Genomic DNA, 26,616 nt, shown 5'->3' on the forward strand with positions numbered 1-26,616 from the left:
ATTAAGACGGTTTGAGCATATTGCACCGATCCTGGTCTGACTGCACTGGATACCAATTAGTTTCCGGGCCCAATTCAAAGTGCTGGCTTTGACCTATAAAGCCTTAAATGGCTCAGCACCACAATACCTCAAGATACCTATTTCCATATGAACCTACCCGGACCCTGAGATCACCTTCTGAGTTCTCCAATATGGCATACCTGTGCATGCCTCTGTTACTGAAACTTGTAACTGACATTTTGATTCAACTGCAAAACATGCTCTATTAGTTAATTGAAAGGTCTGCTTTATTCAGATACATTTTTGTTTCCAAAAGCAGTACAGTGAGAGTAGAGAAGCAAGCAAAAGGAAAGCAAGCCAGCAATTCAGCTATACTCCCTTTGTGGGCGGGGGCGGGGGAATGTTGAGGTTGCTAATGAAAACACATATTAAAAAAAAAAAAAATGCAGACAAACAAGGAGACAACTTTTATTTGATCAATTTCTATGTGAATGTTTCAAGGTATACTGAGAACTTAAGTGTGCAAAATATCAGGCATTAATGTTCCCTAATTAAAAGATTGCGTCAAAGGCTTTCGAGAGTACACCACATTCCAATAAACATTTACATTTTTTTGCCGCTCTGCTTTTCAGAAAGTATATTCAACCTTTAAACTACAAACAGACACAATGAAAGGTATAACATTGTTTTGAAAAGAGTCTTTGGTGACATCTGCTTAGATGCTGGGAAAGGAAAAACATCTACGACTTAACAAATATATGCTGGATGCACCTTGTCAACAGATGCTCCATGTAGTGACTTGTTACACTGACGGAGAAGCAGAACACAGTTTTGGCTGCTCCACTGCATTCATAATTACCTGAAACCATCAGGCACTGAATCATTTTTCCTTCAGCTTCTATATCTCAGTCCACCTGATTAAATGTGCCAGGCATCAGAAGTGTACTGATGGGAAAAGGAAGCAACTTCTGTGTTTCGATAAAACCATCTTGTCGTGGTTCAAATGTGATGCTCTCAAGGACAAAGAATCAAAGAGGCATTATCAGTAATAAAGTTAAGTAAATATTTGTATCAGGCTTGTTTCTTAGTAGTGCCAACATGCCTGAGAACTGTCGTATCATCTTCTCTTTGCATCCCTGTGGTCAGGTTCAGGTTCAAATTTACCTTTCACACATTCAAAGGTTTTCATGCTTTGAGGACGTTCTTCACCAGATCAACGTGGAATGGTAACAAAGGTTAGACAGAGACTGGTGGTACAGGTAGGAAAAGTGCCATCTCTTGAAGAAAAAGTGCAATATGAAGAATACGGGAAATCTTAGATATCTGAGCCAAGTTCAGCACATTGCTTGTCTGATATGTGATTTGCTAATGATTCTATGATGTCAAGTAAGAGAGGCTGACCGAGGGACCGAAGGTTTGGCAATTTCGAAACCTTCAAGAGGAAAAAAAAGAGGGGGAGGGAATTAGTTTTCACTGTAACACAACAATGTTTGAAACACATAGAATAATAAAAATGATATTTGTTTATTTTGTAGGCACCATAGCCCATGCCCATCTGATGCCCTACAAATGTTTTGGACTACAATTCTAATCATCCCTAGCTCACACAGCTGTGCTGGAGCTGATGAACGTCAAGGGCATATGGGCAAGTTTTGTAATGCCTTCTTTCAGCCTCATTGTATCCTGTTTGTACAGGTACATTTTTATTATTAGTTTATAGCATTTTAATATAATACAGCACTTAATTTGTTCAAAAACATACACACAAGACCACTAAGCATTGTGTACCAGCATATTTACATAGTCAGGGATTAGGTTTCCAAACATCTCAAAATTAAATATTGGAACCAACATAAAAGATTCTGTAGGGTTTTGTTTTTTGTTTTTAAAGAAGAAAGTGTGCACCCTTGTATTTTGAAACTTTGTATTCTTTTCCCTACTTTAAAAAGTCCTCACACTGGTGTCATTTGCAACCAGAGTTTCAAAAGGCCACAGCACTTGCAACAGACTTGCTTTTAATTGACTCCTTTTAAATTCTGAGCAACAGCCATACTTTTCCTAGTAGACAGTACAATCTCACTTCTAAAGCAAGCAAGCAAGCAAGCAAGCAAGCAAGCAAGCAAGCAAGCAAGCAAGCAAGCAAACAGCATCAAAAACATGTTGCATTTTTATTGTGTGTCAATACCTAATATTCATAATAAAAGAGTGTGGGTATGTGTAAAGTAAGAACACATTCTGCATCTCAAACTGAAATCACAAGTGTCTTTACTTGGACTTTGTTATTTTAACTCACATGCAACTACTCATTCTACTTGCTTATTTTATAGCTTTGTTTTTCAACTTTTAATGTTCTTCTGTTGTTATAATTATACTGTGTTTTCTATACATTATAATAAAAAGCTTTACCCAAAAAAACCCCTGCCACTGAAATCACAAGAAACTCATAATACCCTCTTGACCATTAAATATTGCTAGTTTCATCCACCAATTTCTGCATCAAGGGTGGAAAAGGCTTTTCACTAAGATTACAATACATTGGCTTATTCATATATAAAAATTCTATTTCAGGAATCTATTATACCCTCAGCATATGTATTTGACTTTAAAGGTCCCCAAAAAGGGGACAATAGCATTATCAAGGGATAAAAGAGAGTAGTGCTGTTAACACTGGTGGAAATCTGCCATTTATCAAGGAGGAAAAAAGGTACTGCATTGTCCTGGACAGTTAGGTCTCCAACACAAAGAAATAACAGAACATAAAACTCCGGGGGGGGGGGGGGGCACACGATTTAACACTTACTATACTCTGAACAAGATTTTGTAATGAGGCATAAAGCTTTATTCTTTAAAAACCAACCTTTCTTTAGCTTAATAAAACTGATCTGTTCAGGAAACAGAATTCCAACATAATGAAACACTTTTTACTTGTTAAGCAAGCGGGTTTGGTGAAGATGGAACCTCCCCCCCCCCAAAAAAAAGCATCTCCCTTAGTCTCTTCTAGTTTTTATCTCTCTGCGACTAAGCAGAGGGTGTTTCTGGAACTCATTTTATGATATTTTTCAGAAGTCAGTAGAAGGAGGTTTTATAAATATTTCAAAACACTGTAAAAATGTAAATAATTCAAAGAAAATGGCCAACCTACAAAGAGCTAGATTTCTTTAAATAATAATAATAATAATAATAATAATAATAATAATAATACAAGGATAGTCTGAGCCACCGTGGAAGCTTGGGTTCTTGCTGGCTTTGAAACGGAGATGACAGGTGTGGACCAACAATGTTTATCCAATAATTTTTAATTTAAAGTTAGAAGACAGGCTTTTAAATATATATATAATTGGTCTGCGGTTGGACAGGCAGTTTCTTAGTGACATCACAGACACTAGCCCATCAGCCCAATGCACAACAGCTTCTACTACAGCCTTGTAGATTCTACCCCCACAAAAAAAAACCCTGAGAAAGAAAAGGCATGTTTGGATTAAACACTGCAAAGGTACTTCAAATCAGCTCCACTGCTGTTAAATGTTATGCACTTCTTCATCCTTATTGGGCTCTTGAAATGGGCTAGAGGTAGCAATATGGAATTTTGAGGATTCGTTCCTTTGAGCAGGTGACCTTTCTATGACATATCACATTCCCTGCATTTCAAGAGCAGGTTGTCATGCTGTGTGTCTGGGGGTGGGTGGCAGAGCTCCTGCTTGTGAAACACATATCTAAAGTCTCCTTAGATTATCAGAATATTTTCAGAGATTTTTTTTTAAAAAATCTTGACCAACACAAAAGTATATTGCAATTCCATGAAAATAGCATTTTGCAAAGTTGCAGAAGATCTTTCCCCTGGAATAGAAAACTGAGAGTTCTATTTACATTCATTACCAGAAAGTAACTTTTATGATATAGGGCCAAATGAAACACATGGAAACAAGGTACATAGAACAGTCAGTATTTAAGAAGACAACAAATAAAAGGTAAAGAGGCACTGAAGAAATGGAAAACACAACCACAAACATGTAAAAATCATGTTAGTGACTATATATTTATCAGTGTTAAAGACAAGTTATAAAAGCATAGCACACAGTCCAAAGGGAGGAACAAGAATGAAATGGAGGACTACCTTAAGCTGTTTTCAACCATGGCAGTGAAAGGGGACAGCAGATGCCCAGAACCCAAGAAAACATCCAACCAACCTTGGTGAACTGGTGAACAATGATATGCAGGCAGTGTCTCTTCATATCCAGAGCCTGGGTCTTGTCAGCTGCCTCTAAAATCTGAAACAGAGTTTCTACATTTTTACTATGTTAAAAACAACAACAAACCAAACCACTTTAAATGTTTGTTTAAGAGCAGTCTTTATAGATTAATGGTGCAATCCTATTGTAAGATCCACTGGGGTGAGTAGGATTAGGGTCCAAAAGATCTCCAGCTGTGCTGAGAGGTTCCCAGTACAGACAGGCTACACTGGCTTCCTCATCCTCAGCTCAGGCACTGAGACACCAACAGAACTCCCCGATCTTGGCTGAATCAGGACCCAGCTGGCTGAGCCAAGCCCAGTGACTCTTAAGCCAATGTAAGCCCTGAGAAAGGGGAGTTGCATACAGCTCAGTCAAGGAAACTGGCAACTGAGTGTAAATTAGGCCATCAAAAGGGTGCTGTAACACACTATTTTAAAAGCTTGTTCTCCCTCTGCTAGGCTTAGGCTGCCTCAGCCAGCTGTAGCCCGACTCCTGAAATGAGTTTGAATCCTAGTGTATTTGCACCGGCTTAATTTACACCAGGCTTGCTTTATGCCAGCTTCTTGTGTATAGGATCGCTCCCAGGATTTTCGTGTTTTCTTGTATTTGAGGCAGAAAACAGCATAGAACTAGATACTGATTATGCACCCTCCATTTTTAAACTTATGGCAGTCATAAAGTAATTGGGGCCATTCCATAAAACTTAACAAACAAACAATTTTTTTTTTTAAAAACAAAACTTTAGAAAATAAAATAGTAATTGGGGCAATTCCTATGATACTGCATCAGTTCAAGTCTGTTGTAGAAATATATTAAGGATTTAGCCACTTTGTAGGGTGTCTTTACACCATGGGGCCAGTAGGATGCAATCCCAATCTACGCACCGTTTTCTACGGGAAGGAGTGCATTTAACCCTCTTTAGGCAGTGGCCGTAATGTTCATCTGGGAATGTGAATTCATCTTACAAACCTCCAAGACAAAAATTTATGGGTCTTTTATTTGACAAGTTTCCATAGAAAAAAATACGTTAGGAGCTAATTGTAATTACAGTTATTAATTGTAATTGTAATTACAGTTAGTTCCTGATTAGGTGGTAATAAGTACCTGGAGCACGTTTTCCACAGTAACATTCATTTCTAGGTTCTGCTTACAATATGCCTGGAGTCGGTTATTGTAGAATCCATAATAATAAGGGGCAGCAAAGAGGTAGCTAAAAAAGCCAGTTAAAGAGAATTCATGTTTCAAGTTGCAAGGAACAGAGGTACCATAAACCTAAATGGAATGGCAATAAGGATGAACAGAGATTTGACCTCTGTCTGCTGCATTCTCTCTAATGTGTTATTGTTATAATTGCTGCTGGCTGCCTCCTTGAAAGTTGTCTTTGGCTCTGGGCCATGCATATAGCACTGCCACATCAACCATGCTATATATGCAGCTGCTGTTTCCAGGTTTTCTATGAACTCAAACATTCTGAAGAGACAGAATAAGCAAAAAATGGAACAAAAAACCAGAACTAGTGTCCTTGAAGAGGATCAATTCTTATAGTAAACTGCCAACTAACTGGCTTCCTAAACTGAAACTATCTGTTTGTCTGTCCAAGGATTTTGGCCAGGAACAGCACTAAGGAATATCATAATCTATACAAAGTATGGGAAAGGTGCCCTGGGAAAACTACCCTATATTTTTACACCAGATGGGAGAACCACAGCAAATATTCAGTGATTCTCCAGTCTTAACTGTGTTTGGAATATGCTGAGAGACAAAAGAAAAATGAACTCATCTGAGCTTTTAGGTTAATGCTCACAAAAAACATACTCTATTTACTGTTCCGTTTGACTATGCAAAGCTAGCCCTTTCCCCAGAATCCTATTATACCCTTTAAGATTCATTCAAAGACTTAGCCTAGATGTACAATATATTCATTGACAAATAATTACTGTTCACCTCAGTATGGTTTTTACATATTTATAGCTGAGAAAAATGTGTGAACTGGAAACACTAAACTATTAAGTACATTTTAATAAAAGTATCAAGGAAATAGATCCAGCCTATATAGTCAGATAAAGGATACAGAGAATCTTCAGGAGGCATGTTCACTTCACCATAATAAATATATCTTAGCATAGACTCAAATGCTTGTTTGCTTGGAACCATCTCACCTATTGAAATATTAACTTGCCCATCTTCTGGCATAAAAGAACGAAACATAGCTTCAAAGTAACTGGAAAAAATGCAAATGTGGTGATGCAAGAAGAAACAGGGTCAGCCAAAATAATTAAGGCATTTTTCTGCTACTGTCTGCTTTTCATAAGATTGTTTCACTAATTTTTAGCCAGCAAGAAAAAAAGTGGATTGTGGGAGGCCTAAGGCATTTCTAAATAGCTCTTTTATATATTAAATTGCTTAAGTCTAGGCTTATCAAAATGCAGAATTTTAACAAGCTTTTTCAGAAACACATCCCATATCATGTCTTGAACAAACAATGATTAATGTGTACCAACTAACTAGCATTTCTAAATTTATTTCTTAATAATCTATTTCCCTATACTTTCCTTCAGCAAATTTGCTTTAGGATTATACTACATGCATCTATAAAGTAGTCTCTGCTCTATGAAAGCTTATGCCGTATTACAATTCTTCAAAAAATTCAATGCTGTCCCTTGTAGCTTGACTTCAGAAAGTGGGTGGTTTCAAACGAAATGACTGCATAAGCAGAATGACTTCCACTTGAACAATGTGGCTTGAACAATGCCCTCATCCTTCCCCTGTGCCGTCTACAAATCTGTTGTTCGACTCATGCAATAAGTTATTTAGCGTTGCTTTAGATACAACCTTATGGATTTTTATCACAATGTGTTGATTATCTTACCAGTGCCAGGATGTTTGTGTTATAACCAACACTGTCTTGTCAATTGCCACTTTATCCATTTTGCTTTTACACAATTCTTAATATTCTTTTTGCATTTGGTTCCCCTCTAACTTCACTCTTCCCCACATGTGTGCACAAGCTGACCAATTTACATCAAACACCCGTTGAAGTGGACTCAGGTCCAAAAAAGCTTTCACTATACAGTGGTACCTCCAGTTACGAACTTAACTTGTTCCAGAGGTCCATTCTTAACTCGAAACCATTCTTAACCTGAGCCGTGCTTTCGCTAATGGGGCTTCCCGTTGCCGCACGACTTCTGATCGCATCCCGGGGAAAAGCTCGCTACCGGGAGCACCTACTTCCGGGTTAGTGGAGCTCATTACCTGGAGCGCTCATAAGGAGGATGGTACGTAACCTGAAGTTCCACTGTAATAAATATGCTAATCTTTTAAGGTGCAACAAGACAGTGTTGTTTCCCCTGCAACACACTAAGCTGCCTATCCCAGGGGGGGGGGGGGGAAATACTTCTGTATTTCTCATTCCCCAATAATTTCTGCAACCTCTCTTAGCAAAACATTCCATTAAAAGTTGGTAGTTTAAGTGTGGCAGTGGCACAGGTATTCAGTCAAATTTACGATCAAAGTTATCTATGCTTTCCAGAGAGGTAGCCTGGTTAGTATGTTGCAGCAAAAGCAATAGCACTGTGGCATCTTAAAGGCTATGGTAAGATACTATATTTCTTAGGGACTGTTTGACATTACTCCTGATTGTGAGAACAGGAGCAGATTTCAGCTTTTTATACTCCCCCCCACCCCCCAATCTCTGCATATAAGACAACATCCAAACCGGGGCAGAGGACACAATTATTTTAACATGGATCTCTGATGTTCCTGGACATCAAATCTGTTTTGCACTGTGTATTCAATATCCATAACACATCAAGAGAGATCCCCATTCCAACAGCAGCGGAACTCCATTCAGGAACTCACTTCTATATGCCATAAAAGAAACAAGGAGAACAGAAAGGAAACAGAAACCTAAGAGAAATGAAAGGAGGAAGTAAAGCCCCAACAGCTGAAAGTATAACTCTGTACCACTGAATGACTGATCTAGTAATAATAATTAATAATAATGTTAATATTTGCACCCCGCCCATCTGACTGGGTTACCCCAGCCACTCTGGGCAGCTTCCAGCATATACAAAAACATAATAAAACCTCTAAGTGAACATACCTGGAGCGGGCTGCAAGAATAGCTTTATGAGCTGGCCTTGGGTGACCATCTAAGAGTAGAGTTATATCACAGAATTCTAGTCCAGCACCTTCCAGATAGGCCTTCATATCCTGAATCAATGAGGTTCCTGAACATGAACATACAGAGAATAAATGTAACACGCAAGTATGGATCAATGTATAGTTCAAATGAATATGAATCTTTGATATTTTCTGTGAACCATCCTGAGACCTCTGGGTATAGGGCAGTATATAAAATAAATAAAATAAAATAAAATAAAATAAGTAATAATAATGAGTCACAGTTGTATACTGCTTTCCTTTGAGGGAGGAAGCAAGAAAAATATCACATTATTAAAGGAAAATTTAGTCCAAAATTATTAGTACATTTCATTTAACTACCTATGAAGCATCTCAAAGTGGCTTCACAATACAATAAAAACCACATATAAAAACAACTGCACGTATATAAACTGTAATTATATATATAAAACAGTTTCAAAGCCAATACAGACACTGTCTGGGATAAAAATCTCCACTTAGAAGGTTTTGTGAAAGAGGAAAGTTTTCAACAGGAACCGAAAAAAACAACAAACAGTGCCTCTTTGATATGAAGCAGGCGGGGGAGGGAGTTCCAAAGGGTAGGTGCCACCAGACTAAAGGCTGGATTTCAACGCTGTTTAGAACAGACCTCCTGATAAGATTGTACAGTGGTACTTCGGGTTACATACACTTCAGGTTACATACGCTTCAGGTTACAGACTCCGCTAACCCAGAAATAGTGCTTCAGGTTAAGAACTTTGCTTCAGGATGAGAACAGAAATTGTGCTTCTGCGGCGTGGCAGCAGCAGGAGGCCCCATTTGCTAAAGTGGTGCTTCAGGTTAAGAACAGTTTCAGGTTAAGTACGGATCTCCAGAACGAATTAAGTACTTAACCCGAGGTACCACTGTATTTGCAGGATGCCCCCAATTGATTGGGTATGTAAGGAGTCTTTTATGTATCTGGTCCCAAGCTGTTTAGGGCTTTGTACCAACATCTTGAACTTAGCCGGGAAACTAACTGGCCACCAGCGAAATTCTTTCAGAAGTGGTGTAATATGATGGCAGGAAGCCACCACATTTTGCAAGAGAAAAAGAACTGGAACCATTAGCACACTCATGACACCTCACTCCAGATCCCCTAATGACCACTCACAACAGCTTCATGTAGATGTTAAATAGGAGAGTACACTGTGATCCTCCTTAGCATAACTGCTAGGGGTGTTGAGAGATAATCACCTCAAATCAACCAAATGGATCACCATCAGTAGTGAGGGGGATTTGCACGGCTTAAAAATAGAATTTGCAAACAGAAAAGTGGTATCTAAGAGTTTCACTCTTTCCTATCCTATAGTTTGGTCAAATGATTCTCTTCAGCAAGCCATTGAGTTTTATTTTAAGGACAGCCCTCTACCAGCATTATGCAATAAAATGCTATGGGACTAACTACAGTGGTGCCCCGCAAGACGAATGCCTCGCAAGACGGAAAACTCGCTAGACGAAAGGGTTTTCCGTTTTTCGATGCGCTTCGCAAGACAAATTTCCCTATGGGCTTGCTTCGCAAGACGAAAACGTCTTGCAAGTTTGTTTCCTTTTTCGTAAAACCGTTAATACCCAGGGTGCATTGCTGGAAGAGGTGCAGTTGCGACTTGACTTCGAGGAGCAACACATTGCACGCGGTGTGGTAGCCTTTTCTGAGGTTTTTGAGGACTTTGGCGATTTTTGAAGCTTTTCCAAAACTTCTTTTGCAGCTCTTTGGTAAGCTAAACTTTTAAAACTTTTTGGGGGGTTTTTTGGATTTTGGGTTGGGGTGTTTGGAATTCAAGGACTTGGTGTTGGGGAGGTTTGCAAGAATCTGGGAGCTTGTGTGGTTTTTTCCTGCATTTTTATGATTTTCTGTGACCATTGGGGCACTTTCTTTTTAAAAAAAATAAAAATTCTGGGTTTGAATTTCTGTGTGGTGGGTGGCTGGGGGAACAGTTCAGGAGGGGTTTGCAAGAATCTGGGAGTTTGTGTGGTGTTTTTTTGAATTTTTATGATTTTCTGTTACCATTGGGCCATGTTGATTTTTTTCAAAAAAAAATTCTGAGTTTGAATTTCTGTGTGGTGGGTGGCTGGGGGAGCAGTTGGGGAGGGGTTTGCAACAGCTGGGGAGGGGTTTGCAATTTCTGTGTGGTGGGTGGGTGGCTGGGGGAACAGTTGAGGTTTTTGAAGACTTTGGTGATTTTTAAAGCTTTTCCAAAACTTCTTTTGCAGCCATTTGAGGATTTTGAAGACTTTGGTGATTTGCAGCCATTTCGTAAGTTAAGTGAAACTTTTAAAACTTTTTTGGGGGTTTTTGGATTTTGGGTTGGGTGCTTGGAATTCAAGGACTTGGTTCAGGGTTTGAATTCCTGTGTGGTGGGTGGCTGGGTGCTTTTGAATTTTTTGGGTCTGAATCACTGATCATTTTTTTTCCTGAGTTTACGAAGCTAGGAGCTGTGCTGCCATGGGACCCAAGAAGACTGCTGTTGCAGAGGCCGGCGAGAGGAAGAAGGAGAAGGTGACGCTGGAAATGAAGAAGGAGATCATCCGGAAGCACGACGGTGGAATGCGTGTGACAGACCTCGCCAGGGAGTACGGCAGGAACCCATCGACCATCGGCACCATCCTGAAGATGAGGGAGAAGATCCTTGCGACTGATGCAGCCAAGGGAGTCACCAGGATCGTGAAAAACCGCCCAGCTGTTCTGGAGGAGGTCGAGAAGTTGCTGCTCATCTGGTTAGAAGAGAAGCAGCGTGCAGGGGACACAGTGACTGAGGCCGTCATTTGTGAGAAGGCCAAGGCCTTGCACGCAGACCTCATCCAGGAACAGCCAGGAACCTCAGGCGAGCCAGAAGTCTTCAAGGCAAGCAGAGGCTGGTTTGACCGGTTCAAGACGAGATCCGGAATCCACAGCGTGGTCAGGCATGGAGAAGCTGCCAGTTCTGATGTTCCTGCGGCTGAAGACTTTGCCTTGGAGTTCCTGGAGGTTGTGAAGACAGAGGGCTACGTTCCACAGCAGGTCTTCAACTGCGACGAGACCGGGCTGTTTTGGAAGAGGATGCCCAAAAGGACTTTCATCACTCAGGAGGAGGCCAAGTTGCTTGGCCACAAGCCCATGAAGGACCGTCTGACCCTGCTCTTCTGTGCCAATGCAAGCGGCGACCTGAAGATCAAGCCCCTGCTGGTGTACCACTCGGAGAACCCACGGGCCTTCAAGAAACACAAGGTCGACAAGGAGCAGCTGAGTGTCATGTGGCGATCCAACAGCAAGGCTTGGGTCACACGTGTGCTGTTTGTGGACTGGGTCAATCTTGCTTTTGGCCCTGCTGTCAAACAGTACCTGCTAGACAACGACCTGCCGCTGAAGGCTTTGCTTCTGATGGACAATGCTCCTGCTCATCCTAAAGGCCTTGAGGAGGACTTGTTGGAGGAGTTCAGCTTCATCAACATCATGTTCCTGCCGCCTAACACCACGCCACTGCTCCAGCCGATGGATCAGCAGGTCATCGCCAATGCTTCGAGGTGACTGATTGCACCACCATCACCCTGCGGGAATTCTGGAAGGACCACTTTGACATCGTCACCTGCTTGAAGATGATCACCACGGCCTGGAAAGGGATCAGCCAGAGAAATTTGAATTGCGCTTGGCGCAGCCTGTGGCCGGACTGTGTGGCACCAAGTGACTCTGATGCACCAGAGTCAACAGTGGTGCAGGACATTGTTGCCTTGGGGAGGACCATGGGCCTGGAGGTCACAGAGGAGGACGTCAGCGAGCTGGTGGAGGAGCACGATCACGAGCTGACCACCCAGGAGCTGGTCGAACTGCAGGCAGAGGCTGCGCAGGAGCAGGCCTCGCTGGAAGAGGAGGAAGCAACTGAGGAACGGCTGTCCTCCAAAGAACTGAGGGACATTTGCCTGAAGTGGAAGGATGTGCAGGCTTTTGCAGAGCGGAACCACCCTAACAAGCACGTGACACGTGACCTTGCGAACAGTTTTGATACAAGGGTCATGTCGTCTTTCAGGGAGGTGCTAAAAAGGCGGATGAAGCAGCAGACCATGGACAGGTTCTTAAGCAAGAAGCAAAGAGTGGAAGAGGAACCTTCTTCGAGTGGTCCCCCAGAGTCTTAGAAAATGTAATGTACCCTTTTTTGATTTTTAAATGTTTTTCCTGTCATGTTTAGAAACTTAATTTATTGTTCCTTCAATTTTTGAAATGCTCTTTACAGTATGTGTGACTTTAAAGAGCACTTAATAAACTCTTGTTGTACCAAATTTGGCCTTGTTTGGACTTTTTTTGACCATAGGAACGCATTAATTGGATTTCAATGCATTCCTATGGGATTTCGTGCTTTGCAAGACGAAAAATTCGCTAGACGAAAAAACTCACGGAACGAATTAATTTCGTCTTGCGAGGCACCACTGTATGTATGCAGAACCAGATACTGATAGGTACTCCAGCTCTCAATCTGAGTAAAAGTTACACCATTACTCAACCCAGCTACTAAGACCAGCAACAGGGTCTCTGGTCTTCATGACCCTTTAGTAACCTCTTGTCAGACCATCAATAAGAGCTAGCCAACAATCAGATTTCTATTCTCTCCCCGCTAAAAACTACAAAGTGCCACTACACTATCCTCTTAAGATACATTTTATTTCAAAATAACTTTTTTACTGAATTTAGTTCTACATCCCTCTATCAACTCTTGAAAGAGTTAAAGTAGTTGTGCAATGTTACGTTTGCAGGTGGAAGCAGAAAAAGCTGACAGAGCCTCTCTGACCTTGGATATGAGCATGTCACAACTTTCGCCTGTTTACATGCAAGCAGAACTAAATGACAGCAACAACTGGAGACAGTCATGTTCAGGATCTGGGTCATTATTTACATTCATCAAGAGCCACAAACTATATTTCATTCAGGAAGGAAGGTGCGTTACCAATATCAAGAGGCTGATCGGAATGTGTTCGAAGTGGAGGTTGCTGTTTTCTTCGTACTATCTCCACGATCAAAGCTGAGGAAAGGTGTTCAAATTCTTTCATCATTATTACTTGATTAAAGTGGGATTCTTTTACTACAAAATTCAGGCAGTGTTCCTAAAGGAAACAAATAGTTGCTTGTCATCTGAAGAACCACCACCACTTCAAGAAAAACACAAGCCTGTCATATTTCTCCTGCAAGTTATCTTTGAAGAATCTACCAGCAAGTCTTTTCTCCCTCAGAATATTCTAGAATGGGATTTAACCATTGCACACACCTACCTTTAGCTGATCTAACTGAAGTTTGTTCGCATTTTCGCACACAACAAGCACATTTTGCAGATCGACTGAGGCCTCAATATACTGGACACACAGCTGTTCCAATCGTGAGAGTTTGAAGTTAAGGGCCAATTTGTACACATCCATGATTAGCAATACATCTTGCACATGCCCTGTACAACACAAAAATATATATTAAAAAATAATTTAATTTAATGTACTGAAGACAGTGTGACAGCAGGCAGGGAAAGGTTCCCTGTTCCAATATTAAGAACAACTTAATTGGGCTCTACTAGCATAGTATGAAAATGCCCTTGAAGCACAGATAAATAACAATGTGTTTATGGATTGAAACTACATAGTTATGATGTGATGAAACTCTGAAAGAGGCTGAGACAGAAAATGTACAATTCTTCTCCTAGGAAGCCATTCTGCTACCCTACCTCTGCGTGGGTATTTGATTTTGTCGGTGTACAGGAACTGCATGAGCACCTCAAAAGGCTGGGCTTCAGCTTCCCGGATGGTCACCTCCAGCAGCGGCTGCAGGCGGCACAGCTTGACATTGTTGCCTGCTGTCTCCATCTGGGGTGTCCCTTCTCCTTCTTCATCAACATCTTGCTTAGATTTCTAACATCACAATGGGAACAAGGAAAGACTGAACCATCTGGGCAATCTTACAGCATAACAGCACCCCAAAAGCATTCATGCATTTACCCATGTACAGATAATATCAGGCAAACCAACTTTTGTTTTTAACGTAACTTCGGTACTAAAAACCTAGAATGGGGTCACCAATGTTGTGCTCTCCAGATGTTGTTAGGCTAGAACTCCTATCAGCCCCAGCCAGAATGGCCAATGTGCAGGGATAATGACAGTTATAGTCCAACAGCATTCAGATAATCACACGAGCTATCCCTGACCTAAAACATCCTGTTTCTTAAACAAAACAAACAATTCTGACATATGTGCTCATCCAGGTTAACGGAATCCAATGACAGCCTCTGTCTTTCAATTTATCAAGACAAACTCATGTAGGTACTTAGAAATAATGTGTCACCCTTTTTGATAGATAGTGCTGTGCCATGTCAATGAAACTGCAAATCTGGAAGTCATGAGATTAACCACAGAATCAATTCTTCAAAATGTTTTTCAGAATGCATGCCATGACAATGACGGCTATAATAGCTAATCGTCCCACAAGGAAACCTTCTCAGCAAATCATACCTGCTTCAATCTCTCTCTTGCCTGTGTAATTTTCTTCCTGAGCCACTTACAGCGGGCTGTGACAATGGCTGTATGTCCTCGCACTCTTTCTTCCTTCTGTCAAACAGTTGAGAGAAAAAGAACTGCATTCTTTGACAGTTATAGGATTTGACAGATAGCTGAATTTTAAAATCTTTTAACTTGCTGCAGTAACAACTGATGACACAGCAAAAAACACCCTTATTTTCATTTTAAATACATGCAATTCCCCATTTACATGGGAGTTATGTTCCAAGGCCCATAAGCCCGCCCCGTGCTGACCCTTTGCAGTGCCAAAAATGGCATGTGCATCAGCGGTCACGCACATGCCAACTGTGCGAAATGGGGAGGTACCTGTACAAAATGAGGAGATTGCTACAGATGTGCAATAGCTAGTATAAACCTAACATTATTTCAATATTTTCCAACATCAATATTACACCATCCATGTTGATATCATGCAAACGTTAACATATTCTTGCTGGCAACTTTAAAATCCTGAAACCAGGGGTACAAAAAGTGACAAGCAGAGATAATAGGCAATATCCGTTAAGCATACTGCAAGTATATCCACAAAAATCAATGAACTTAAGTTCAATGGGTCTACTCTGACTGGACCTCACTCAATGTGCTACTCCGTTTCCCTATTTCCTAAATAACAGTGGAATATGGCACTATCATACCTTATAACCTATATATAACCTATCATACCCTTATAACCTATACATAGAGAAAACTCTTCAGTGAAAAAGCACATAAAAAGCCAATTTGCAACATCTGTTTCTCTCCCTCTCCATCAAAGTACTGTATATAATTAAAAGTATCTGATGTAGTATTGTATCACAACTGTATCTCTTTAGCCAGGAAGGAAAGAACTTCTGCTCAACGTTTCCATTAGAACACACTCACCTCTCCAAGAACAAATTCAAGGTCACTGAATTGCCTGTTTTCCCACAGTCTTCCATAGTCATCATGTAAAGTGCATTTGGGATAACAAGAAAACTGAAAATGAGAGTTGAAGTTCTGTTAAAAGTCTGAAATGGAAAAGTTCTGTCGTTGCGTTGCCGTATTACAAAAGTGTAATTATTAAAGTTGCCATTGGAACCAATGTATTGTTGCAGTATATATCAGCCAGCTGTAGAATGACTTACAACATTTGAACAGGAGCAGTGCGAAAGAAGCATCCAGGCCTAATTCACAGGTGCCAACAGCGGTGTAGGTGGCCACTTGAAATATAACCAAGTGGGGGCAACTCTGCATGGAAAGCTATCTTAAATGTGTGTAGTATTAGTGAATTTCAACATACATCAACACAAATATACAAAAAAAAAAAAAAAAAAATCAGGAATATATGAATAGCTAGAATAAAAGTATTTCACATAAACAGCTTGATGCACTGAGCCATCTCAGAATAGATGTGTTCAAGCAGCCACCCACATCACTTCTTATATTTGCAAATCAGGTTTTTGCTAAGCAGGCAGAGGATAACACATTTCCATGACGTACTTGTGATTCTATGATGAGATGCCATGTGCTCAGGTAGAAGGATATATGCTCTGGCAGGGAAGTTTGCATATATCAGCCAGGTGCAGCAAAAATTAATATGAAGCTCCTGTTACATTTAAGCATCTTTGTTTTCTATTCATATGGGTGCAAACTCATACTGGCAACTATTTTGGAGAGCTGCCTAATGCTATTGTTATGGATATGAATGTTGACATAGATGTGGCACTCTCTTCCTGGTCACAGGGCCATGCTTCAAGATGAGTTATTTAAAAAACATTGTTTGAAATGTTGATGAAATGGTTGAACTTTGAACGTGGTTTTAACGTGTTACCTGAAATCTGTACATTTCTCCACTCCTAATGTTGTTATCCACTGTTCCACCAAAGATATACATTGCATCACAGATGACTGCTGCAGCATGAAAAAGTCTTCCAGTTGGCAGCTAGAAGGGGAGGTCGGGGGAAAAACACACAATATGAACAGACATTGTATCTGTCAAATATATAAAACAGAGATTTTTCAACCCAAAGGCCACATTTCCCTGATGGCAACTTTCTGGGGGGTTATTCAGCAACATCTGGAGGGCTAAAGGTTCCCCACACCAGATTTAAATCTTGATCCTTTTTTTTACCTCGCTATCTGGGCTTGGCTGGATAACTTCCCATGTCTGAGAATCTACATCATAGCAGTGAAGTTCATTAGGCAATGTGTTGTCCGCAGCACCACCAAACACATAGAGATGGCGATCAAAGGCAACCATTGTGTGACCATATCTCCGCTGTGGGGGAGGAGGAGAGCCCCGTAGTAAATGCTCAGTCGGAATTCTTGTCCAACTGAAGTAGAAAACAAAAGGTTTTAGTGGCTCAGTCCCTAAAGACATACATGAATCCATATACACAACTATGTTATCTTTCATTCTCATAGCATACCACAAGCTGTAGTATGATATCAATTCTATAGCTCTTTTCTTTATGTGTATATTACGTGTTTTGGATCTGTTGTCTTGTCTAAAATGCAATACTCACTCAGACTGCAATCCTAATGACAATCCTGAATACAGTGGGATTATTTCTGAACAGACATACGATTGTGCTATTTCTTTTAAACTTATTTTAAATGCATTAGTACAATGAATTTTGTTTGTAAGCAATAAATGTAAACATTTGCAACATACGGGAAAGAAGTACAAGCTTTTGTCTGAGTAAATGACTTTAGTAGGTGCATATATTATAAGTGCCCCAATATATATCAAGTGAGCAGAAGAGCAGTCTGCAATGACAATCCTTGTTCTTCATGGGCGAGGAGAGCTACACTGCTTTGGATTTCTGGCCCCAACCTGGTGTGTCAAATGCATCAACAATGCATGATGTCATTTCACAATATTATTATACAAAAGCAGGGATGGCTACTCCCAAACTGGGGGCCTAATTCAGTACCCAAACAAGTGTTTATACTCTCATGGTCCCACTAACTTTGATGGGAGCAGAAAAAATATAAAAGCAGACACAGTGCTGGGGTAGGAAGAAGAGGCTTAAAACTGCTCCACCCAGTCCAAATGATAATCAGCTGCAGCTACAGCCCCCTTTACATTTTTATTAGTATTTCCATACTTTTTCCTATTGAACTGAACCCCCCCCCCAATATTTTGTGGGCACATTATAAAAATCACATTAAATACTTCAACTGCTTCTATTTCACAGTACAGGCAACCCCCAATTTGAGTGGGGGTTTCCTTCCTGGTTGTCACGTGCGATGGCAGAGCACGCATAAGTCCGCTCTGCCTTTTACACCCTCGTCTGGGTCCAAAAATGACACACACATGCACCATCACATGTGCTTTGAACATGCACAAAATGGTTGTTCCTGTATTATTTTTAATTCAGGCACAATTTGGTTTGGGTTGGGTATTTTGATACTCACATTTTTTCCTTGAATTCAAACTGAAAAAGATTATTGGTGATCTTTGCTCCGCTCTGACCAGAGAAGACAAACATCTTCTCTTTGCAAACAGCTACAGGAAAATTGCAACACGAAGGAGGAATCTCGCCCGTTTGCTTAATCTGAAAAGCAGCAACACAAAATAGCCCATATTTCATCTTGAAATTAAGTCAAAGGTCAATTTCAAGTTTGGACTGCTCACTCAAAACATATACATATACAAAACATATACAACAACTATGTTCTTAGCAAACCATGCAATTGTTAACATGCCCCAAATGTATTAAAAACACAAACCTTACTAATATCTTGCAGTACAATCCTATACATATCCACTAAGAAATACGAGCCACTGAGGTCAACGAGGTATACTCTCATGTAAGCAGGCATAGGACTGCAGCCTTGTTTACTTAAGGTACAATCTACCAGGAAATACATAGGTGGAATCGAAGTAACTGCACACACCTAGTTATGAACATTGGTTCTCTACTATCAGTGTCACATGATGAACTAAGTTTGAAACTTTGGAGACTTCAATAATAAGATATTGCCAATAACTGTTTTTGCACTGAATGTTGGCGATAAATTATATTGTAACAATGAAGCATATGGATCAAGAATATTCTTGACAAATTCAACTATTCATTGTTTACTACTACACCAAAACATATAAAATTCAGTCATTATTTAACTTAAACTACTGAGTTAAGTAGTAAAGACATCAACTGAGAAGGATAGCAGCACAGGTGTTCAGTTGTACGAAAATGTAAGAGTTTAGGTCATGCAAATATGCAGGAATAGATTTCAGAATCCTGAAAAAGTTTTAAGCTTTGAAAACATTCAGCTTTAGTAAGTTCATAGCCCTTGTTATTGTGAAGAAATGTTGAAAGTATGTAAGCAATAACTATTGGTGGATCAAGCTATTTGGGTCCATCTGAATGCATCTCCCCTTTTATTAAAATTAAAAAGCATGCTATTCCATATTTTCTCCAACCTGGGAATGATCCAAACAGCCTTCTGAATCCATGGTTCTCTAGCAAGAACCCTTGCTCAGCACTAAAAGACACCTTCCTCTCCACATGAAGGAGGCGGGGGAAGAGAAAGGCTACTCATGCTGTGCTGCTAAGCTCCCTCTTCCCCAATTCTCTGGCAAGTGCAAAGAACTTGGAAGAAGAGAATGGATGGCCATCTCTCCTAGATGCTTTAGCTGAGATTTCTGTGTTGCAGGGAGTTGGACTAGATGACCCTTGGGGTCCTTCCAACTCTACAATTCTATGATTCTATGATATGGCTCTGTGATAACCCAAACCAGTCCACAATTTGTGGAGTCTTGGATTCAATAAAAAATGTGTGGCAAATGCTCCATTATAAATGTATATCAAAGCCATCAGGGGGTTCTGGAGAAATGGTTAACCTGCACTGTTATCGAGGAATTTAGTTTTGACGAGACTAAGCTTTTCTAGATCAGGTAAGTGACACAAACTATATCAAGCATTAAAATGAATAGTTACTTTTTAAAATATCCATTCCTCTTACCTCTTCCCAACAAGTTAAATCCCTGTCTTGTAAACTAATGGTCCACATGTCATTGAGTCTGCATCAAGAGGAAAGATCAATTTTAAAATACTCTTTAAAAGCTGATCACAACCGACTGGAGTATATTTTACTGCTTTCACATATATAATAAGATTCCTTCCAATTTGGAGACTGAATAAAGACCAATCTAGACATTACAGAAACATGCATGCTACAAACCTCTCTCACCTTTCCCCCTACAAAAAGCAGCTGTGGGGAGAGGGGAATATGAAATGGAGAGACAGTATGGGAATTAGCCACTTCCTTTGTGCTGCTCCCCACACTCCTGACATCAGCAAGCCTTTTATTAGGAAATGAGCCTTCAGTGTGGCAAGCCTTGTTCTGTGGAACTCATACTCTCGCCTCATTTTATGAGTTACACTGCCTTTCTGTATGTTATGAAAATGTGGTTTCTAATGTTTAAATAAATAAAAGTGCTTAGCAAGGCATTTGGCACAAAGTATATTACTTCTAGTTTGTTCTTGTCTGCACAAGAGGCTCTAAAGGATGGGAATTATCAATTCCCAACAGTGAACATATTTCAAAACTACTTTAAATATGTTATTTGATCTTCCTTCACATCAGTTTCAGTTGCCCAATAAGCTGCACACATGCCAGATCAGGTCTTATTAACTACAGGTTTCTAGATATCATCATGGTCCGACTCTTAACTTAAAATACTAATTAAGAAAACAGTAGGCTCTAGCACAGATGTCCTAAGAGAGAAGAGTTTTTGTTACAACTCAGAAAGACAAAAAACCCTGTTTCATATTTAGCAACACTGAAGCTGGATTATTGTGTGTGAACCAGAAGAGACCAGAAAAATGCTACCTACCGTGCATTCCCATCATATCCTGCAAAGATCCACAATTTGTCACTATAGACTGTTGCACCATGAGCTGAACGGGCAACAGGTAATCTGAAATAAGAACAGATCATTTTACATGACAACGTGAACACACATTTATAATAAAGGCAATACGTGGTATTCAACTAAGTTTTTCTCTGAACATACCCAATGAAATAAATGAACACATCTGAGTTAGATCCATTATTTTCAATTAGTCCACTGAGTAAACTTCCAATGAATATCTCGCCACCACCCAATATGTGCCTTGATGCCTAAAGAAGTGGTTAGTAGTATCTAAACTTTACGAACTGGATCTAGAGAAATGCCAGAAGAAGGGAAAAGGTAACATTCGTGTCCCCCTACTCACAACATGGCAGTCCCCACATAAGGCTCTCAAGGGCAGGGCCAAAGTGCTGTCTGCCGGCACTGGGTGCAGGAGCGTGTGCTTGCCCCCCCCCCAGCAGGGATGGAGCGCACCAACACAGCTCTCACCACCGCCAGATCAGAGCAGGGGCACAGAGTGTGAAGAGCACTCTCTGCGCTCACCCAGGCACCTGTCAGCTGATGGGTGGGCATGGGGGCATTGCCCCCCTGGGGCCCCCACACTATGCTACTGCTTGAGGGTCAGGGACCCTGCTGAATGGGTTAGGCTGTGGTGCATAGCACTGGGGGTGGGGTCCTAAAAACTCCATGAGTGGAGTTTACTGAATTTAAACAGTGCAAAAATTGCTGTTGTTTATTGGCTGACTAGCACTAATGCTTTTTTTTTTTTAAAGGACAATAAATTGCAAGTATCTTTGCAGGCTTTATAATCATATTCAGTATAGTATAATAGCAATCTCCTTTTAAAAGGTTTACACTGATGCACAGGCTTTTACCTTCCTTCAATCTTCCATTCAGTCCACTGACCAGTTGCAAGCTTGTATTCAAAAAGATCATTTTTATTCTTCAAATTGGAATTGGAATAAATGTCTCCAGTATAGCCACCTAGATGATGATAATGTGATTGCAGTAAAAGGGATATTAGGCACGATTTCAGATTGAAAATGTTATTTAATAAAATTATGGAGCTGAACAAGGCAAACCAACAGGGGTGCAGACCGCTATATAGCTATCAGTAGAGAAGACAGCCCAAAATTCAACTTTGATGCTTTTTTAAAACACACACACACACACACACACTTCTGATCTACTGCATCTGTATGCTTCCATGATCATCTATAATTTCCATTGCTCAATACAGCACTATTCATATATTTTAGTATCCTGAATACTGTACATAAATTATCAAGAATTAAGCTGTTTGTTTGGATATCCATATTCATGCTACCCATTTGAATTAAGTTGTGTGCCCTCTCTACAAAACTGGCAAATTGGCAATTATCTACTATATGATGACACAAACACTTTTATGATTCCACTTGTCAATTCTTGCACTAGTATTTGCTGGACAGCACTTTCACAAATCCAGCAAGACCTCAAACATATATTTATTCAGACTTGCTCACAGATAATGATGTAGCTTACTAATAACTTACCAAATACAAACATACTGCTTCCATAGACTACTGCTGAATGATGATATCTGGGTGCTGGAGGGGTCCCTGTAGTAAAAGCCCTGCGCAATGTAACACAAAGCAGTACAAATGCAAGAGTACTCTTTTACAATATTTTGTAATATTTTACAATATTTTATTTGTAAGGATATTTAAATATTCATAGTTTGGTGTGCATTTTAAGTGCATTTTCTATTGCAGTATTGACTCTAATCTGATTAAATAATTTGTTCATTTCACACTTTTACAGATGCATGTAATTTGTGGTATTTTGAGAATTTTCTTAGAACATTTTAGAGTCTTTGAACTGCAGAAAACAGCAGCCACTAGATATATTTTGTTTTACTATAAGAAAGCATTATTGTAAATATAGATTTTTAGCAAACTTCCAAGTTTAGGATTGTATCCTAATTTTATAAAAAAGGGTTGAGGCCTTATTACAAGTTTCAAAATTGCCCTTCTTTCCCCATCTAAAACACATCAACATAATTTGATTACAAACCCACAGTAGTTATCAAATATACACTAGCCATTAAAAAAATGCAGCATGCCAATAATATCTAATTTTGTCATCCATTTAGAAGGTCTAATTGGTTAGGCTTTAAAATAGATGCCAAAATAATATATGAAATATTCACTAGAAATATAGCTGTACCTGCACCAAGAACAGTCCTTCACGTCAAATCTCAATAGGTCATTCAACATGGTTTTCCTTCAGAATAAGGAAAATAATATATACAGTTATCCTCAGATATAACACGTTATTTAGTTTTTAGTCCCCAACCATTCTAAGCAGCAGAAAGTACAAAAGAGATGCTTTGTACCCAAAACAAATAAGAGCAAACACAGTAATTCACACTGGCCTGGTTCACTCACAACACAAAGCCTTGGTTTGTTTAACCAAAGTATAGTTTGTTTGAATATTTGAACCAGCCTATGGGATTACCAGGATTTGTTTTCTGGCAACAAGCCAAAATATTGAACCATTGTTTGTTGGTGGGTTACAAATTTTGGCTTTTTTAAACTATGGCCTATCATTATGTCTGAATACAACCATCTTGATGAACATTGGTTTGTTTGGCTACTCGGCCCCAGACTTTGCCAAGCTACAGGGGTATAAGACAAGAGCAGACAAAACACAAACCAAGATTTGGTGAAACAAGCCATAGTGTGTTTTCTCATCTGTGAGATGGCTTGAAGTTTGCTGAACCATGGTTAACTCAAACAATGGCTATGCAATATATGCGAATGTTGCTATTTATAGCACTTGTTTATATTACAATTAACTTTACCAGCTATTACACTGATTTGCTAAAATATTACACATTTATTATTTGCTGAAACCGTCCTGGCTATGCCTATCATAATTTGGGTTTAATTACTGTTAACTAATTTGCCACACACATATAATGTGCATTTGTCTCTATTAGTAAATTGCTTTGAGAAATTATACAGATCTGCCATCCCTCAACATGGACTAAGTCAAGATTGCAATTTTCTACCACAATAATTCTACCACTTGCTTTGAATCCCATAATCAAGATCCAATTTTATAATCGAAATGCTTTTAAACATAAATTTCTTCCAGCATATCCACTACTAATATCTTACCGAGTTTCAGCAGTTACAGGAGAGATATGACAACACAAGGACACCAGAGTTTTATTTTGTTTGCAAATGACTTTTCCTAGCTATCGTTGAAGTCTTTGCCTTCTCTTTATTACAGTGGCAATAATGACAGCTTATCATACGATAAGGAAAATTCATGATTTTAGTAATTTGCAGGCATCATCCCCAACCCTCGAGCATTTTATAGTTGAGATGCCACCACAGAGCGGGCCCTTTCCCAGCTTCCTGCATAGTAGACTTCTATTGTCCCCCACCAATGATCTTACCACATCAGCAAGTCAATATGTAAGGCGATGCTCCAAATACTTAAATCCCAAGTTGTACAGGACTTGACAAGTCATCACAGTACTAATACTCTGAATGTGGCTCAGTAGCAAATTGGCAGTCAACGCAGGATCAGAGGAATATAATCCTGGTAGGCTAAACCACTCAACAGCCTTGCCAACAGTTCTTGCTGAATACTATTGGACAGCTATATTCTAGATTGTGGATAAAGATGGCATAATGCTGGGAATGGGCTAAGAGGAAGCAGCTTATACAGTTCAATATTATTGTCCCCATGAGAGTGGGGAATGATGTTGGAGACAAGGCAATACTCAGTTTTTACTGTTAGTTTTATATGCTGCCAATAACTTTGTGTTGATTGTTAATGCTACCCACAATACTAATACTACCCATAATAACTTTGTTATTATTCCCATATTGCCTGGATTTGCTCTAAAACAAAGATTTTAGATACCAAACATAAGAAACCAAAAGATAATAAATAGGCTTTTGGTTTTTTGCTTCCTTAGTGGAGTTTGTGTCAGAACTTCTTTATATTCAGCAGAAAGCAAAACTAGAGGTTGATCTCTGTTAGCTGTAATTTGTGAAAAGTTTCTAAAATCACACATAATTTGAGCTTTGGACAAGGACTTATTTATTTATTGAATATATATATACCGCCCTATACTTGGAGGTCTCAGGGCGGTTCACAGAACAAAATCAAAATATAAAACCACAAAATATATAATCAAAATAAAAACAACAATCCAGTAACGCGCGCCCCCCGAACCTCTAGACACTTATAATATGATTTGGCATTCTTATATGATGCATACAGAGGAACCATTTTCAGGGCAACCGCTGTCACAAGCCTGGCAAAGCTGGAAGGATGCTTGATGATCTGATAAAGTGGATAAGTCTTTATTTGTTATTTTAACTCACATGCAACTGCTACATGCCTATTTTATAGCTTTGTTTTTCGTATTTTAATTTTTGTCTGTTGTTATAACTGTTCTCTCTGTTTTATATACATTATAAAATGAAATAATAATGTAAATATATATATACATACTGTATATATTTTCCCCTACCCTCACCCCCAAATCACAACAGCAAGCAACAGCAAATTCAGCTCCTTTGGGCTGCTCTTTGTTTTTCCCTATTTCCTGTTTTAGATACCAAACATCAGAAACCAAAGTATTTTTATTTGCATGCGTAGCTTTTGATTTCCACGGCAAATCTCTCCGGGGAAAAAAAAATCTTCCCCATCAATCACTGCACACTTTCCAGTTGGGTTTAGGGTTGCCACTCGCTCCCCCCCCCCGCCCCCCAGCGGGGCTCCTGCGAATATAGGCGTGTGACCAGCAACAATTCCACAGGGGAGCCTTTCTGGTAGGGAGACAGTGATGCGGAAGGCTGGGGAGTTTGTGTAAACTTCCCTCCCCATCGCACAGCTATAAGGCACACAGGGAAGGGAGAGAGAAAGCGACCGCGGCATCAGCCTCGCCTACGCGAAGACGACCGGGGATCAAGACCCGGGGATTATGAACTGCCGCCTGCAACGGGGTATCCGCGATTCCCGGCAGGAGGACTCACCCATTATCCCCGCCGAAGACGTAGATGGCGTCTCGATAGGCGACCACGGTGTGTTTGCTGCGGCTGAGAGGACGAAGAAGAGAAAACGGCCTTATTTATCCCTCCGGTAACCCGTCAGCCGCCGCCGCCCCCTCAGGGCTCCCCCTCAGCGACAACCCCCCGTCCCCTCACACCGCCGCCCAGCAGCCTCCTCACCGAGCCCCGACGAACTCGTCGCAGGGCGGGAGGCGGCGCCACCGGTGCACGGCCTCGAAGGGCCCGAAGTTCAGAGTCAGGTATTCGACGCTGTCCGAGCAGCTGTGGTCGAAATCCACGCTGGGCGCCACTTTGGAGCGCCCGCCCGAGCCGGCCGCATCCGCCATGGCCCGGGCAAGAGAGGAGGACGAGGAGGGCCAACGACGGCCGGTAGAGGCCAGGGCGGAGCAGAAACTACACTTCCCGGCATTCCCGTCTCGCCTCAGAGGAACTGACGCTACCCAGGAGCGCTTTTAGTCGTCGTCGTGGCCACGTGAGACTACAATCCCCAGCATGCCAAGCGCGTTCTGACGCCGGCATTCGGAGGGCTGGACAGTAAACTAGAACGCGGAATGGGCGCGGAATGAAGTAGTCGCGCAGAAACGTCGCTTGGAAATGGCCTTTTTTGCCTCTGTCTGTTTCAGAGATGCCCCAAAGAACAGACGCAACGAAGAAGACCCCGAGCTTTAATAAAAATCTTGGGAACCGCTCCATCAAAGGTGCTACCGGGCCAGACGTGCAGCTCTTTCTTCCCAGCGCGCCAGACAAGACCTGGATGTTTGCTTCAGAAATGGGC

General features: G+C 40.5%; 1 protein-coding gene, 1 long non-coding RNA gene and 1 pseudogene across 3 annotated transcripts; 2 read left to right on the plus strand and 1 right to left on the minus strand.

Annotated features, from left to right (window-relative positions):
* Positions 1-269: 269 nt before the first annotated feature.
* LZTR1 (leucine zipper like post translational regulator 1) lies at positions 270-26,308 on the minus strand. Its single transcript, XM_081010588.1, has 20 exons — positions 26,001-26,308; positions 25,806-25,868; positions 22,972-23,028; positions 22,299-22,378; positions 21,639-21,747; positions 20,746-20,829; positions 19,872-19,929; positions 18,318-18,457; positions 17,029-17,230; positions 16,729-16,839; positions 15,801-15,893; positions 14,874-14,969; positions 14,093-14,276; positions 13,653-13,822; positions 13,331-13,487; positions 8,335-8,461; positions 6,304-6,453; positions 5,337-5,442; positions 4,188-4,268; positions 270-1,432 (listed from the first exon to the last, which is right to left on the minus strand). Exons 1-20 carry the CDS (start codon positions 26,165-26,167, stop codon positions 1,316-1,318), a joined length of 2,352 nt encoding a protein of 783 aa, XP_080866714.1. The 5' UTR covers positions 26,168-26,308; the 3' UTR covers positions 270-1,315.
* LOC308479762 lies at positions 1,446-2,799 on the plus strand. Its single transcript, XR_013987813.1, has 2 exons — positions 1,446-1,924; positions 1,980-2,799. It is a non-coding gene; the product is annotated as an uncharacterized lncRNA (long non-coding RNA).
* On the plus strand, positions 9,824-11,922 carry LOC308479502 (tigger transposable element-derived protein 1 pseudogene; annotated as a pseudogene). The gene is made up of 2 exons (XR_013991426.1): positions 9,824-10,130; positions 10,629-11,922. The product of XR_013991426.1 is annotated as a tigger transposable element-derived protein 1 pseudogene (transcript).
* Positions 26,309-26,616: the final 308 nt, after the last annotated feature.

The sequence above is a fragment of the Podarcis pityusensis genome, assembly GCF_964106645.2.
Source record: "Podarcis pityusensis genome assembly, chromosome: 6".
NCBI classification, from domain to species: domain Eukaryota; kingdom Metazoa; phylum Chordata; class Lepidosauria; order Squamata; family Lacertidae; genus Podarcis; species Podarcis pityusensis.

What these genes read in the sequence shown, in the direction of transcription:
- LZTR1 (XM_081010588.1), bottom strand. Translation starts at nt 26,167, where the DNA reads ATGGCGGATGCGGCCGGCTCGGGCGGGCGCTCCAAAGTGGCGCCCAGC. An exon ending in AAGGACTGTTCTTGGTGCAG is followed by an intron (nt 22,379 to 22,971) that starts GTACAGCTATAT and finishes TACATTGCGCAG; the next exon opens with GGCTTTTACTACAGGGACCC. An exon ending in ATGCCTCCTGAAGATTCTCT is followed by an intron (nt 5,443 to 6,303) that starts GTATCCTTTATC and finishes TGGCTTTTTTAG; the next exon opens with CTACCTCTTTGCTGCCCCTT.